General features: G+C 38.1%; 1 protein-coding gene across 4 annotated transcripts in view; it reads left to right on the top strand.

The window, feature by feature from the left end:
- TRMT1L (tRNA methyltransferase 1 like) overlaps positions 1–6,040 on the top strand; it is a 59,372-nt gene extending 53,332 nt beyond the window's left edge. For 2 of the 4 annotated variants that reach the window (XM_027868613.1, XM_027868612.1), the window contains exons 13-16: positions 900–1,066; positions 1,931–1,990; positions 3,829–3,955; positions 4,062–6,040. In XM_027868613.1, coding sequence (XP_027724414.1) covers positions 900–1,066; positions 1,931–1,990; positions 3,829–3,955; positions 4,062–4,353 — 646 coding nt within the window. In that variant the 3' untranslated portion in view covers positions 4,354–6,040. The remainder of the gene's footprint in view (positions 1–899; positions 1,067–1,930; positions 1,991–3,828; positions 3,956–4,061) is intronic. The other 2 variants (XM_027868614.1, XM_027868615.1) reach the window with 1 other exon arrangement.
- Positions 6,041–15,775: the final 9,735 nt, after the last annotated feature.

Here is a 15,775-nt window from a genome sequence, read left to right as displayed (position 1 = left end):
AGGCCCCTTACCATGTTAATCACCCTATTTTCACTTGTCAACATCATTCCTAAAACATAGTGCCCACAACAGAACAAAATACTCCAGATTTGGTCTTATTGGAGCGAAGTACAATGGGGCAGCAACCCAAATTGTTTTGAATATTCTGCCTTATCAGTGTAGCCTAAAATCACATTAGTTTTTGTGGCTGCCATGTTATTCTTTTGTCTCAATTGAGTTTATAATCCATTAAACACACACGCGCGCACACACACACACACACAACTTTTTCACATGAACTCTTGTGTAACCATTCAATACTCCACTATATTAAGCATCTGAAATTTATTTTTTCAAGCATAGGTAGTTTTTTTGCTTTTAATTATTTAACTTTTTAGGACTGACACCCAACAGTAATTCCTTCCTTCAAGTTCCACATTACTTGCGTGACATTTATTGTCATGTATGGTTTAGTCATGTTTTCATGTATATCATATATAGTATCCTTTTGTGTGTGTGTGTATGTATACACATATACAATCCTGTATATTTCATGTATATCCTATAGTATCCTTTTGTTTAGTCTGAGTTCTAGAGGCAAAAACTGTGTCTTATATTTCTTTGTCTCTTTCTCAAGTACCAAAAAGAAGGATACCTTACACATAGTAGAAACACGGACTTCTTTTTCTCACCTAATTCCACTGGGTTTATTATTAAGCAGTTGAACTGAGATTATAAAAAACTAGCCCAGATTAATATCAAGCAAAAAATGAATCATAAATTGTCTGTTGAATATTAGCCCTCCCAGTATGACATAATTACATAGATCAGTCGATGGTTAAATAATATAGCTCTTTTCCTTTAAAGACTATATGCATTTTTCAGGCTCAGTGTTCATTTTATTTTCTTTATTTGTCCAGGTCAGGTTCCCTCTTTAATACTGGATTCCTCCGAAGAATGCTGTTTGAAGCGGTTCAGCATGGTTTAGACGACATTCAGCCCTTAATAAAGACTTTAATCTGTGAGGCAGAGTGCACCACCCTAAAACAGTTTTCAATTCATGCACCTACAAGTCTCAATAAGCAAGGTGACTAAGGAAATGACATCGCACTCACCAAAAATATTTCATCTTTATTGGAATCTGCATTAATTTTATAATTAAAAAATGATGCAATAGAGCTATTAATCTTTCAACTAAGGTTCCCTTTTCAGAATGAACAGAGGGGAAATTTAAAAAATTATCAGAAACTACTACATATACTTATACACTAGCAAATCTGAGAATTCAAAGGAAGTGGATGATTGTCTACAGCAGTGGTGTGTCAAACTCATACAGAAACAGGGCCACTAACCTTCAGGCCTGCACATTGATTTAGAAAACCACATGTTAACATTATGTATGTTCTGTTATATTTTTGAAGAACAGTTAATACCTATGCCGCAAAAATTCTTTTAAAAAATGTAGAACTAAATCCCTCTTATTTGTTTCAAGTCACAGTTGTTGGTTTAAGATCAATATATTCATCATATAATTTGTGTTCATATAGCTTTAGTTTGGTGGATTGTCTCAACATAGAAGCCAAAGGTTCTTTGTTATTTAATTAACCCCTTTTTCTGACCTGTAGAAAAAGTACTGTTGAGGGTCGTCCTAAGAGTAGTCTGACCACAAATTTCTATAGGACTTTTTGCGTATTATCCAAGTAACTCTAAAAAGTTGTACATCCTTTTTTGCTACTTTCTTCTATAAATGTATTCATGGTATAATCTGACTAGCCCTTGATTAAGAGCTGGAACTATTATCCCCACCTTTTCCTCCGCCTATAAATTCAAAGGTAATTCAGATAAAAATCAAGGGGGAAGGCGGGGGGGCAGCATCAGTGATTTCATACTTAATCTAATTTTTGTCGTCACTTATAAAATATTTTATTCCCATTTGCTCTTTATCTTTTAGAGGAATGTGGTGTAGTTATTAAAACTCCAGATACTGGAACAGATTATTATGTTGTACATGGTATGTATTTTATTTATCAAAAAATAGAGAAAAGGCTTATTTTTGTGGCATCATATTCATTGAAAATACCTTACTAGCAATTATATGCTTATCTAGTCTAGTGACATTTGGAAGTATTAAAAGAGACAAAAATGCCTTTCAAATCAAAGAAAGATTTAATTTTATTTGACAAGGTATCAGCTATGTTTGTGATTATATTCTAGTTATTTAAATATAAGTAATCTATATATGCTATGAGAACTCTCTAATATGAGCATTTGATTAATCAAAATACCATATTCCTCAGCCTTGAGAGTTTTTAGTATACCTGTGTGCTAATTAATTGAGTTACATGTACATGTTTATTCTAAGCAATGCAAATTCTTTGGAGTATTTAGATTTAATTATTTTGCCAGATTTCTGTTTTTAATGAACCATATGTAGCTTTTCATTATATAAAACCTCAGACTTTAAAATGTTTTTTGGATATACACTCCCAAAAAGCACAGAGAAAAGTGTTCATTTTTTTCCTGAAATAGTAGTAAACTAGGAAAAGAGAGATCTAGGTTTATGTCCCAACTCTTCTATTTCCCGTGCAGAGAGGAAGGAAGTGGGGGGGGGGGGGGTCTGTGTGTGTGTGTGTGTCTGTGTGTGTGTGTGTGTGTGTGTGTAGTGATATCAAAGCAGCTTGGGATGTTTTATCCATTACCAAATGGTTTTGATGATAACTGTTTTACGAGATAGTTTAAGGTCTGGAAGTGCTTTTCCCCTTCATGTCCACATTTTTCAATCATTTCCCTTAATATTCTAGATCTTTTGTTTCTCCAACTGAATTTTGTTATTTTGTCTAGCTCTTTAAAGTATCTTCTAGGTAGTTTAATTGGTATAGCACTAAATCTGTAAATTACCCTTGGAAGTATTTTCATCTTTTTAATGTTGCCACAGCCCAGCCACAAGCAGTGAATATTCAGAAGGAGGTTATTTCATCATCTGTCCTCTGCATCCAGCTTTAGGCATTGTATTTAGTAGTAATATATCTCAATTTAGTTCATCATAGTGGAAGCTTTTTTTGGGGGGGGGGTGGCTAGGCAGTGGGGTTAAATGACTTGCCCAGGGTCACACAGCTAGTATGTCTCAAGTGTCTGAGGCCAGATTTGAACTCAGGTCCTCCTGACTCAGGCCAGTACTCTATCCACTGCGCCACCTAGCTGCCCCCATGCATTTTTTACTTACTTATTCCAACCCCTGGATATTTTTGTGAATTGTGGTTTTTGGTGAATCTATCACCAAATAAGTTTTATTGACATCATTCTATTTATTATGCTGTACTGTGAAAGATAAAATATGTGAGATAGCATACCTAGCTTTAAGGAGTTTAAAATGTAGTTGGAAAGAGAGACATGAAAAAGTCAGTAGCAAATGGCATAATAGTAATTAATCTCCAGAGAATTTTATATTATTTCATTTGTTCACAACTTTGGCCCTGTGAGGAAAGGTAGGTATCATCCCCATTTTGCTTATGAGGAAACTGAGGACTAGAACTTAGGTGATTTGCTCAGATAGCATAAGGAGTTAAATTACAATATCCAGCATTAAGTCAGGTCTTGTGTCTCTTGAGTCCAAGCAATTTTATGTAAAAATACCATAGTATATTACTAGTATCTCCTAAAGTTATTGGATTAATTTTTTCTTAGATGACATTTAAGGAATGAGAAGAGGGCAATTTTAAAACAAAGGCTTAATTGGCACAGCAAAAACATATCTATTATTTAAGATACTGTGCCATGCTTTTCCAAGATCTTTGATGAACATGCTTTTCATGTCTTTAAGGAAAGTAGACCATTGTTTCTCCATTTCAGGAAAGAGGAAAAGTAATGAAATATGCAGAAATGCTACAAAGAAACAAAAGGCTGAAGCCAATGCTGAACATCCTTCCTTCTACTACAACATCCATAGACACAGTATCAAGGGAATGAATATGCCAAAGTAAGAGGGCTCGTGATGCTGAAGGGGATCTTGGTGGTTGGTTTTGAAAGCCATCTGATTTGAATGGAAAGGGAAGTATCTGTCATTTTTGTTTTCTATTTGGCAGGTTAAATAAGTTTCTGCAGTATCTCTCCCAAGCAGGCTTCCGGGTGAGCCGCACCCATTTTGATCCCATGGGAGTCCGTACAGATGCACCACTGAGCCAATTCAAAGCTATCCTTATGAAGTACAGCACGCCCACCTATGCTGGAGGACAGTCAGAGGGCCACGTACAGTCAACAGCTGATACAAGAACAGACTGCATTCCTATGTCAGTGGATGGCAGAGCTGACGAGCTAATGGGGAATGATAAATCCAGTGACGAGAGCTTGTTCCCAGATGTCCTGACAGAGGACTGAAGAGCTCCTGTTCTGTGATTTAATTCTCATGATGTAACAAATATAAAACAGTCATATTTTTATATAGAAACCTCAGCAATTTCTGATTGGTTTCTATGTTGGTTTGGAGAGCTATGCTTTGAAACGTTCTTATTCTAAAGGAGGCAGTTTCAGAATTTTACAGATGTTTCATGTGATGCAGATTTTGTGGTTGATGTCACCCCTCTGGTTAAATAACTTGGACGAGTTTCACAGCTGACTGTTGTGTACATTTCTCACAGCAGTTTTGAAATACTTTCAATTGCACATTACCACTTGAGCCTATTCACCATGTTTATGGTAAATAAACTTTTTATAGGGCAGGTAGAGGGAGCCAGAAGCTTCTAAGCATTACCATGACCTTGAGCTTACAAGTGTTTCTTCTGAATCTACATTGTATCTCACAATTAAATAGCTAAAAGTATTGGCGTTGCTCAGGCAGTCCCACCAACCAACTGATCGGTCAGATGTCTGTCTGTGTGCCAAAGGTAGAAAAGACAAACATTTTACAAGTGAAAGGGAGAGGGACTGGTGTGCAGCAAATTTTTCTTATGCATTTGAGGCTTTTATCATTATTATTATTATTATTATTATCATAATGTAATCCATCAGACACCAGACTTCTTAGACATGTAAGAGATCAACAGGTGAATGATCTCATAGCCTCACACATTGCATAAACACATTAATCTGGTTGTGATCTGCCTTTTAAAAGTAAAATATGTAGTCTTATGAAGTGATTTTTCATTTTCAGTGTTAAGCATTATATAAAAAGCATTGTAAAAAGACTAAAAATAGGTTTAAAAATTTGAAGGGTTTTTTTTTAATTTTTCTATTCCCTCTATCATTTGAAGAGTATTTTGGGCAAAAAGGGTTGGAATATGCTTTTCTGGTCTTATTTTATCCTTTTAAATGGTTGGGTCACTTCTGAAAGAATATTAGTAAAATCAGCATTTTACTCATGACAGAGCTTTTTAGAACCGTTAACTTTAAGACTTAAGTAATGTCACAGGTTGTTCCAAAACTGTAAGCCTCTCCCCTCTTTCTCAAAGGTTATTGAGATATTTTCCCATCAGCATTTTTTTAAACCCCCAATATTACAGCTTGCTTTAAAAGAAGTGAGACAAAGGGGTGAGGGGGCCAGAGATAGGGATAAGAAAGGGGCCAGACTTGTGATTTCACTGGTGGAGGAAACTTTTGGTGGGAAAACTCCCTCTATGCAGATGTACATCTGCACTTTTTAGAGAATTGCCTTTGGCACTGAGGCATTAAATGACTTGTGTGGGGTTACATAGCCAGAATGTGTCAGTGGCCAAACTTGAACCCTGTGCTCCATCTACTATGTCGCTCTCTCATAAAATCAGCTAAATAGGTTTTACATATATATACATTCAGTGAATTTCAGAGAAAATCCAGTGGTAGCTTTTGACATTTCAAAAAAGACTATCTAGGTACTTGGACTTGACATATTTTCTTTCAATGCATTGTTCTTTTCCAAGTTTTCAAAATTGTCATATTTAATGAACAATCATTTCACTATGCAAAAAGTATTCCCATGTTCATTCTCATTTTGCAAGCCTAGGTTTTCTGAAGTGTTAGCTTCAGTTTATATTGACAGTGTGGTGGTCTTCAAATATATATTATAAGTGAAATAAATGGTTACAGAATATCTTCATAATTCCTTGAAGCTTGTAGAGGAAAAAAGTGGTCCAGTCAACTACAGCTTGAAAAAACTTGATTAATATGAAAACTAATACATAATTACCATCTACCTACTTCCAAGTCATGATGCAGTGTAGCATTCTCATGATTTCTTTTATGAACACTCATGGTAGCTTGAGCTATCACCTCTACTGAACCAGTGCCACATTTATATCTTCTAGGGTCCACCGTCTGATTTTTACGTCTTCTAGGCATTCCCACCTGGATATCCTATCATCTGAAACTTACGTTTCTCCAAAGGTCCTCCACCCACATCTAGTATCCAGCTGTCTATAATACTGTAGCAGGCTTCAACTCTTGAAACTTTTAACTGTCCTTAACTACTTCCTCTTTCATATCCAAACTAGCCACCAAGCCTAGTTTCATCTTCCTTCATACTTTGTGAACATTTACTTTTCACTGGATTTCAGGATTAGACGGGAACTAGGCAGTCATGTAGTCCAATCCATACACAAAAAAGAACCCCTGCTACAACATACCCAGTAAGCTGCCTAGAGTTGTTGGAAGACCTCCAAGGAGAGCAACCCAGTACCTCCCAAAGTAAATCATTCTACTTGAGGATAACTGTAATAGTAAGTTCTCCCTTACATCAAGCCTAAATTTGCCTCGAACTCCCACCATTTACTTCTAATTCTTCCCTCTTGAGTAAGTAAGATCAACTCTAAACTCTTCAGCATTGGGTCACATAAATATACCCGTCTTTTTCAGGCTAAAAAAATCCCCAGTTCCTTCAGTTTGTATGTGGTTGCTCTACTCTGGATGTGGGGTCTATAGGGTGTTCATGGAGGACCAGCAGCTCTGGTGTGAAGGTTTACTGAGTCCTTTTCAGAGCCACTCTTCCACTTTGGTGTCTACTTGTCACTCAGCTCTCACCTCTGGCTGCAAGAAGCTGCAGCATACATAGCAGCCACACCCTGGTAAAACCATCCCTGCAGATGGGGTGAACCAGGTTGATGGTAACCTACCAGCCTCAAACCTATGGGTGAGTTGGGGGATGTCTACCCCAAGCATGTGAAGACCCCCTGGCAGAATAGGTGGATGAGAACGGTTTTTTCCAACAGCCATGAAGGCAGCTGAAGCTGTGGAGCTCTTAGAGCTTGGTCAGACTTCAAAGATATCAAGGTCATCCACTGCATCCCGGGCCATCATCAGTCATCTTGACTTCTGTCCTGCCACTGGACTTCAATGACTCTGGAAGAGAGTGAGGCTGACAACTTCGTGCAGCTCTGCCTTACTTAAATCCAATTCACACAGGATGTCACTGTGATGTCACCGGTCCTTTTCAACACAAAAGACAAACTCTGAATGTTCTGCCTTTCCTAAGATGTGCCCAGAATTAAACACAGTAACACTAGGGCAGAACCTAGGGTAGGACTATCATCTCATTCCTGAAAGTTGTGCATCTCAATGCGTGCTAAGATAAAATTGACTCTTTTGACTGCAGTATTAACAATGACTCATTGAATTCGTGGCCCACCAAAACCTCCAGATTTTTTTCAAATCAACTTCTCTTATGAGATCCATTTTTTGGGACCTACACGTACATCACTTTATGTTTGTCCTTCGGGTTTACCTTGGAGAGTCAGTGTCACATAGTATGTGAAATTACAGGTCCTAAATGCCGCTCCTACCTCTAATCATGTTACCCAGTTTGGCCTACTGTTCTGGCCTATCATAATTTTTTTTGGATCCTGTCATCCAGGGTTAGGTATCTCTCCCAGTTAGCTGTCATCTGAGAATGCCTTTAAGCTATTCATAAGAAGTGTACCTTTAGTTTCATTGGTATAGAGAACTCCCAGGAAAGGAGATTCCCCCTATTAATGCACATTAGTACCTTCTATGCAATTTATAGTCTTAGCTGCCTAGAAGGATTAAGTGACTTACCCAGGGTCATATCTCCAGTATATATCAGAGGCAAGACTTGAAACAAGATCTTCCTGGCTCTGAGTCCAGCACTCTTGACCAGTTAAGCACAGCTTCCTCTCTGATCATTGATAAGGATGTTTAGTAGCAGAGCTGAATAGTCCTACAGATCCTAGAACACTCCACTAAAGATCTTTATGAACAATTGATGACTACCTTTCTTTGTATCTCTAATGCCTCACACATGATAAGCAAAGTAAGTGCTTAATAAATTCTTATTGACTGAAATCCCAAATGATTCTGAAACCCTATAGGTTATCACCCAAACCCATTACCATGCCCCCCACAACAATTCTTATTCCCATCGCTCTCAAACCTCCCACCCTTTCCATTGTACCCTCTAGGGTGCCTGTTCCACAAACAAACATCCTTTCCTTCCATCCTAAATCTTTTCCTCTTTCACTCCTTCCATCTTCTAGCAATCAGCAAGATCCAGTCCCTGTTCCCTAACCCCCATGACACCCTTTCCAGTAGTGGCTGCATTTTCACTCATTCCCCTCCCCTTTTGAAACAGGGGAGTTCTCCCCCTACTTGGGGACTCTCTTTCCAATACCTAACCAGTCAGTTCTTCGATCTATTCAATTCCTATGATCTACTCTTCCACCTCACCTCAGCCACACAAAAAGAAAGTCATATTCTTGGTCTTGCCATCATTCACAAATGTACTATGTCCATGTTCAAGAATTCTGAATCCCCTTATTTGGCCGTATTCTATAGGTTTTCCACCTCTCTTTCAGCCTTCTCTTACTAAACCCTACTCTTTGTCCACACCATGAACTCCAATCCTTTCACCCCTCCAGTTCTTTCCCAGGCAATCACTGCTGCACTAGCCACTCTCTCCTCTTTTCCCTATCTTGACCTCTTGATGAACCATTTCAACTCCACACTGTCCTCTTCTGTTCAGTCCCTGGACCATTATAATATTACTGATTGTTCCCTATCAAGACTCAGCTTTAAATCACTCCCACCATCTACCGCCTTTGTTTATACATGTACTGCTGAACAAAGGTGGAGAAAATCACACAACCATTCTAACTAGGTCCATTACAAATTATGTTACACAACCTCAACTGGGTCTTCACTACTAGTGGGCATTCCTTCTCCACCTCCCTTATGAACTCAATATCCCACTCTCCACTGTGGCTCTTCCAAACCATCCTTCCTCCAACCTCTTCTAGATCCCCCTACCCTGACCCTTTCAGCTGAGAACTCTGCTTCATTTTACGGAAAAAGAAACTGAGGCCACTTCCCATGATTTCCCTTTTCTACTCTCTTCTTCATCTCCTATCACCCATATGCTTTCTGCCAGCATCTCTCCCTTCACCCCCATCTCACATGAAGTGGTCACCTTACTCCTTACCACACAAACCCCTCTACCTGCACTAGTGATCTCATTCCATACCATCTCCTCCAACAGAATGCCCCTCTTTCATCCCCACTCTTATCACTTATCTTCAGTTTCTCCTTGTCTACTGGGTCCTTCCTTACCACCTATAAACATGTCCATGTCTCCTCTTCCTCAAAAACCTTTCATCCCCACTATATCTCTTCTGCCTATTGTGGCTAAATTCCTTGAGACCATCTACAATAGGTGCCTCTCCTCTCACACTCTTCAAACTCCTTACAATCTGGATTGACTTCATCATTCCACCAGAACTACTCTCTCCAAAGTCGCCAGTATTCTCTTAGTTGCCTAATCCAATGGCTTTTTCTCAATCCTCATTCTCCTTGATCTCTCTGCAATCCTTTGACACTGTGGATCACCCTCTTCTTAACGCTCTTTTCTCTTTATGTTTTCAGAACACTGCCCTCTCCTATTTCTCCTACCTATCAGACCACTCCCTAGTCTCCTTTGCTGTATCCTTATCTAGGTCAAGCATGCTGACCATGTCCCATGGGGCTCTGTCCTAGGCTCTTTTCTTCCTCTATGTGGTTTCACTTGGTGATATCATCAGCTCTCATCTCTGTGCTGACATTTTCTAACCTATCCTACCTTCTCTGCTAACCACTTTCACATCTCCAACTGCCTTTCAGACATTTCAAAGTAGATGTCCAGTAAACATCTCAATATATCCAAAACTGAACTCATTTATTCTTCCCCCTAAACACTCCCACCTCTCCAAACTTCCTTATTACTGTAGGACAACTCCATCCTCCTAGTGTCTCAGACTCACAGCCTAGGTATTATCCTCAACCCCTCACCATCTCTCACCCCTCATAATCCAATCTTTTACCAAGGCCTGCTGATTTCACCTTTGCAACATCTCTCAAATAGACCCCTTCTCTTCTCTGAGACTGCCACCACCTTGGTGCAGGCCTTTATCACTTCACAGCTGGACTACTTCAATAGCCTGCTGATGGGTCTGCCTGAACAAGTCTCTCCCTACTGCAATCCATCCTCCTTTCAGCTGTCAAGTGATTTTCCTAAAGTGTAGGTCTGACTCACACTCCCCCTCAGTAAACTCTAGTGACTCTATCACCTTTAGGATCAAATATGAAATCCTCCTTTTGGCATTCAAAGCCCTTAATAACCCAGCCCCTTCCGACCTTTCCCTTCTTACACCTTACTCTTCACAACATACTCTTCAGTCCAGTGACACTGGCCTCCTGGTGGTATCACAAACAAGACAATCCATCTCTTGGGCTCAGGGTTTTTCATTAGTTGTCCCCCTTGCCTGCAATGCTCTCCTCTGTTCCAACTACTGACTTTCCAGGCTTCCTTTAAGTCTCAATTAAAATCTCACCTTCTACAGGAAACCTTTCCAAACCCCTTTTAATTTTAGTGCCTTCCCTCTCATTTCCTATTTATCCTATATGTAGCTTGTTTTTACGTATTTGTTTGCTTGTCTGCTCCATTAGATTGTGAGCTTCTGGAGGGCAGGGACTGTCTTTTGCCTCTTTTTGTATCCCTAGCATTTAACACAATCCTGGCACACAGCAGGCACTTAAAGTTTATTGACTGCATGAACTTACGAATGACTATTCTTTGGGTCTTGCCATGCAACCACTTACAAATCCATCTAATTATATTATTATTTAACCCACATCTCCATCTTTTCCACAAGAAAAGCACAAGATATGATTAAATGTTTTGATAAATCTAGGTAAACCATCTATATCATTTCCTTGAAGTATTGGTTCATAAATACTGTCAAAAAAAAGGAAAATAAGGTTGGTCTAGACCTATTCTTGATGACATTACAGCTCTTTATGATCACTTTTTTCTACCAGATGTTCATTTAACAATTTTTTCACCAATAACGTCCTAGAATTTTGCCAGAAGTTTTAAATTAAGCTTATTATAAGCTCATAGTTTGTTGCTTCCATTCTTTCCTTACTAAAAAAAATTTTTTGAGACATTGACCTTACACCTGAACTACCTTTATATTTTTTTCCATATTCTTTTCAGTATTATTAACATCTCAGCAACCTCTTCTGTCAGTTCTAGACACCAAGATATGATTCATGTGAGCTTGATGACTAAATCCATCAGGGGCCCCTAGGTGTACTCTTACCATCTAACTTCAACCTTCTATTAGTAACTTTTGTTCTTTGTTTTCTAGTCCAGAAGTCGTTCTCCTTGTCAGGACACAAAAGCAACTTGGGAATTGAGCAGCTTTATCTTCTTTATCATGACCCCATCCACCTCAAACAGTGGTCCTATCCCTTTTTGCTCCTACTCTTTGCCAATATAGTTTACACAATTTTTATTGTCTATGGCTTTTCCTCACATCTGGAGTACCGTGTGCAGGTCTGGGTACCACATTTTGGGAAGGACATTACCAAGCTGGAGAATGATCTGAGGCAGACAACCAAATTAAGTTAATGCTATAAGAGGACTCCTTAAAGAAGCTTGATGTTGAAAGTTGAAGATTCCCCTGCCCAGAATGCTTCAGTGGCTCACCACAGTGGACGGAAAAGAATTCAGATTTATTACTCTTGATCCAAGCCCCTCTACACAATCTAACCTTCCTGTTTTCTCATTACTCATTCACACAAATCCTCTACTCAAGCTAAAATACCATTCCCTACAGAACTAGGCAATGATAGACTACTGACCTCTCTGACTTCTTTGAAGTCCCAACTAAAATCCTACCTTCTACAGGAAGTCTTTCCCAAGCCTCTGAATTCTGGTGCCTTTCCTCTTTTAATTATTTCCTATTTATCCTGTATGTAGCTTATATTTATAGTCTCCGAAGAGCCTTTGTTCGTATTTCCTCTGCCTGAAATTAACAATACACCTAACTTTTCCCCTACCCCTATGATCTATAGGATCCTTCAAGGATAAGCTCAAATCTTCCATAAACCTTCAGCTTTTAGAACAAGACCATATACGTAACAGGCAATTTCATTTGTCCTTAGTTGTATAGAAATACGCTGCCTGCACTCAAAATGCTACAATCTAGTTAACTGGTATTTGCCCAGATATGATTTGATTTCTGTAACTCCTTACCTTCTGTGAAAATTTGGGTGTTTAATATTTAATCCACTAAAGATTTATTATACAGATTAACTTCATTATCTGTAAAATAAGGGTTTGGACTAGATGATCTCTAAGGCCCTTTCCAACTCTAAATCCCATGATCCAGGGAGAAATATTAAAGGGTTGCAAATATCAAACTAGTATTTTGATAGGAAATAATTCCAGTGGAAACTGTAAAAGTCCCTCTAATTTATCAACTTCTGATAAGACATTGTGCTCATCTTGGGGTCAGAAAAGAGCTAAGTTGGAATCCATGTCACATAAAGGAAAGCCACTTTCCATCTTGTTTCTTCCCTTACCTCATTGCTTCTGCTAATTTTTCTTCATTACTCTAAATCTATCTGAAATTTGATTTGTTTCACAAGCAGATAAATGGGGCTTACTGAATTAAAACATTATTTGAAGCATATGGAGGCAATGTGAAAGAAAAAAAGAGAAGGTAGAAATAACAGAATGGACCTCACAAATGTACAATTGAATAATCTGAAGTTTTTAAAAAGAAGATAATATCTGAAGTGCAGATCTAATATCCACAAACAGCATGTAGAGGCTCTCAGTTCCTATAAGAAAAAGATCTCTCATTTGGACTCCACAACTGTCACATTACATGGGACAGTCAAACATGTTTGGCAATCATGTCTACCTGTTTTACACTTCACTTGATAAGTCATTAAAAGGTCATCAGCTATCTCTAAATCTTCCAATCTTTGGAAGTGATAGCAGGACATCTTTATTGAATACTTTTAAGGTGATGTTTTTCTCTTAAAAAAAAAAAAGACAAATATAGCCCATATACAATGTTGACAATGAGATCTTACCTTCTCTGCATGTTCCAGACAATTGTGAGATGGCAAAATGTGATCTGCTACAGTACATAATTTTCAAAAATTGCCTTTTCCCTACCTAATGTTACCTTCATCAAGGATACCCTCAATGAATACATAGATTTTCTGAAATGTAGAGATGGTAAAATTGAACTATAGGGGTCAGTTACTGGTATTTTCTCAGTTTTTTTTTTCTTAAATAATTAGGTCCTTGATCTTTTCCAAGTCTTTGGTATTGAAGCATCACATCTGGATACCAAACTTTAAAGTCTCCTACAAATCACTTCTTACATCCAAAAGTTACTCTTATTTATCTGACTTGTAGCGTGGAGTTTACAACTTGTTCATAAGATCATAAATCTAGACCTGGATCACCAGATTATAAATAGGCAACAAGAAAGGCCCTTAGGGGTTATCAAGTGCAATTCCCACATATTTTCTAGATGAGGAAACTGAGGCAAAGAAGTAACTTGCCCATGGCCAAAGAGCTATTGTCTGAAATTTGAACCCAGGTCTTCTAAACTCCATCTCCAGTCAAGGAACCCCTAAAACTAACTGGTCCAACCTCATCATTTTACAAATGAGGAAATTCAGACCAAAACGTTAAAATTGCTTGCCCAAGGTCACATGGATTATACGTATAAGAGGTGGGATTTAAATTTAGCGGCTTATTGTGGATAAGCTATACAAAGATAATTGCATTTTTAATGCATTTTTCTGTCATCAAGGTAGACTGCAGCCATGTAAATTAATTTTCCTAATTACAAGTTTTCAGTACCTGGATAGCTTCTAAAACATTCTCATAAACTTCTCTGCATTCTTACACAGACCATACTATACAATTTAACCTTAAGAATTCTTTTCATTATGAATAGCTTCTATTGTGGGGTAACACTGAGATGCCATTAGTATAATTAAGTCCTGTCTTACCCACTGAAGTAGAAACATTTGTTAAGCAAATACTTCCTGAGGAAAAGATGAAAGAAATAAATTCTTATTCAAGTTGGTATTATAGTGTTATACTTATCTCTTAAACAAATGAAAATTCTCAAAAGATTTCAGGCTCCAACAGAAACGCATAGTACAAGAACAGCAGAATCATACTGTCAGTCAAGATGTGATCATTAATACCATCTTGTGGAGGGAACTAGTATAGTTACTAATATTTATTAACTTCTTATTGATGTAATGGGAATGCCTTGAATCATGGTGATGCTATGGATAAATCATTACCACCGATCTTTCTTCAGTACGGCAAACACATGCTATTTAATCTCTGTTTTCCGAAGCAAATTACAAGCCCTCTGAGGCTTAGTAGACTGCAGTCAATAACATGGTAAGGAGTCTCCCTGCACAAAGGCCAGTCCTCTGGGCTCATGCTCAAAACCCTTTCCCAACTCGGCAGCAGCTGACAAGAGTTTGTGTCCTTACATAGCTGAGAGTTCAACGTCATCATCCTATCACAATGAGATATCAAGGCTTCAATGGAGTCTCAATAATCTTACCACTGGTCTTTTCACAGAAATGTAACCAGACGATTCCCAGGATGATTTCTTGAATATCTAATAAATAATTCTAAGGAAGCAGCTACATACCATCCAAATGCAAGCTGAAAAGTTGACCAGCAGGAGACGTGTGGAGGGGCAAAAGGGGGAAGGGGGGGAAGAGTAGAAGAACAGCAAGAAGGGTTAACAGTTAATCTTTAACATCCAACTTTTCTTTTTTTTAAGGCAATTGGGGTTAAGTGACTTGCCCAGGGTCACACAGCTAGTAAGTGTCAAGTGTTTGCTCTGAGGCCAGATTTGAACTCGGGTCCTCCTGACTTCAAGGCCCATGCTCTATCCACTGCACCACCTAGCTGCCCCAACATCCAACTTTTACAAGTATATTTTACTGACAAACTTTTAAATACTTATAGCCCTATATGAAGTAGATACAAATGTACACACTTTTCTTGGGCTTTTTCTTGTACACAGTGTTGATGACACAGCAGGCATTCAAATACTGCTTTGTTCAAGTATTTATTAAGTATACAATATATGTGAAGCATCAAAGATCAAAAACATAAATAAATGGACCAAGCCCTTGAAGAACTTGATTACTGTATTGCAGATGGATGATTTACATCATTACATTAAAAACTCTAAACTTCTATAATGCAATAATAATGGCTTGCATTCCAATGGTACTTTACAATTACCAAGTGCTTTCACACATTTGATTTCATTTGATCCTCACAACTAGTCCTGTGCTACAGGTAAGGAAACAGCTGAGAAATTAAGTGGCTTGCCTAAATACTAGCTAATAAATGGATTCAGGGTTTAAATCAAAGTTTTCCAGCTTCTACTATTTTTTTCTAATACCTCACACTGTTTCCTCATACTATATAAGCCCTCACAACTTTAACAATGTGAAGCTAATCTAAATGATAGTATATTTGTTATTATTTGAA

Source organism: Vombatus ursinus, unplaced genomic scaffold (genome assembly GCF_900497805.2).
Source record: "Vombatus ursinus unplaced genomic scaffold, bare-nosed wombat genome assembly UNPS02014789.1, whole genome shotgun sequence".
Classification (NCBI taxonomy): Eukaryota; Metazoa; Chordata; class Mammalia; order Diprotodontia; family Vombatidae; genus Vombatus; species Vombatus ursinus.
Note: the sequence above shows the minus strand (reverse complement) of the source record. Positions and strands in the feature narration are given on the sequence as shown.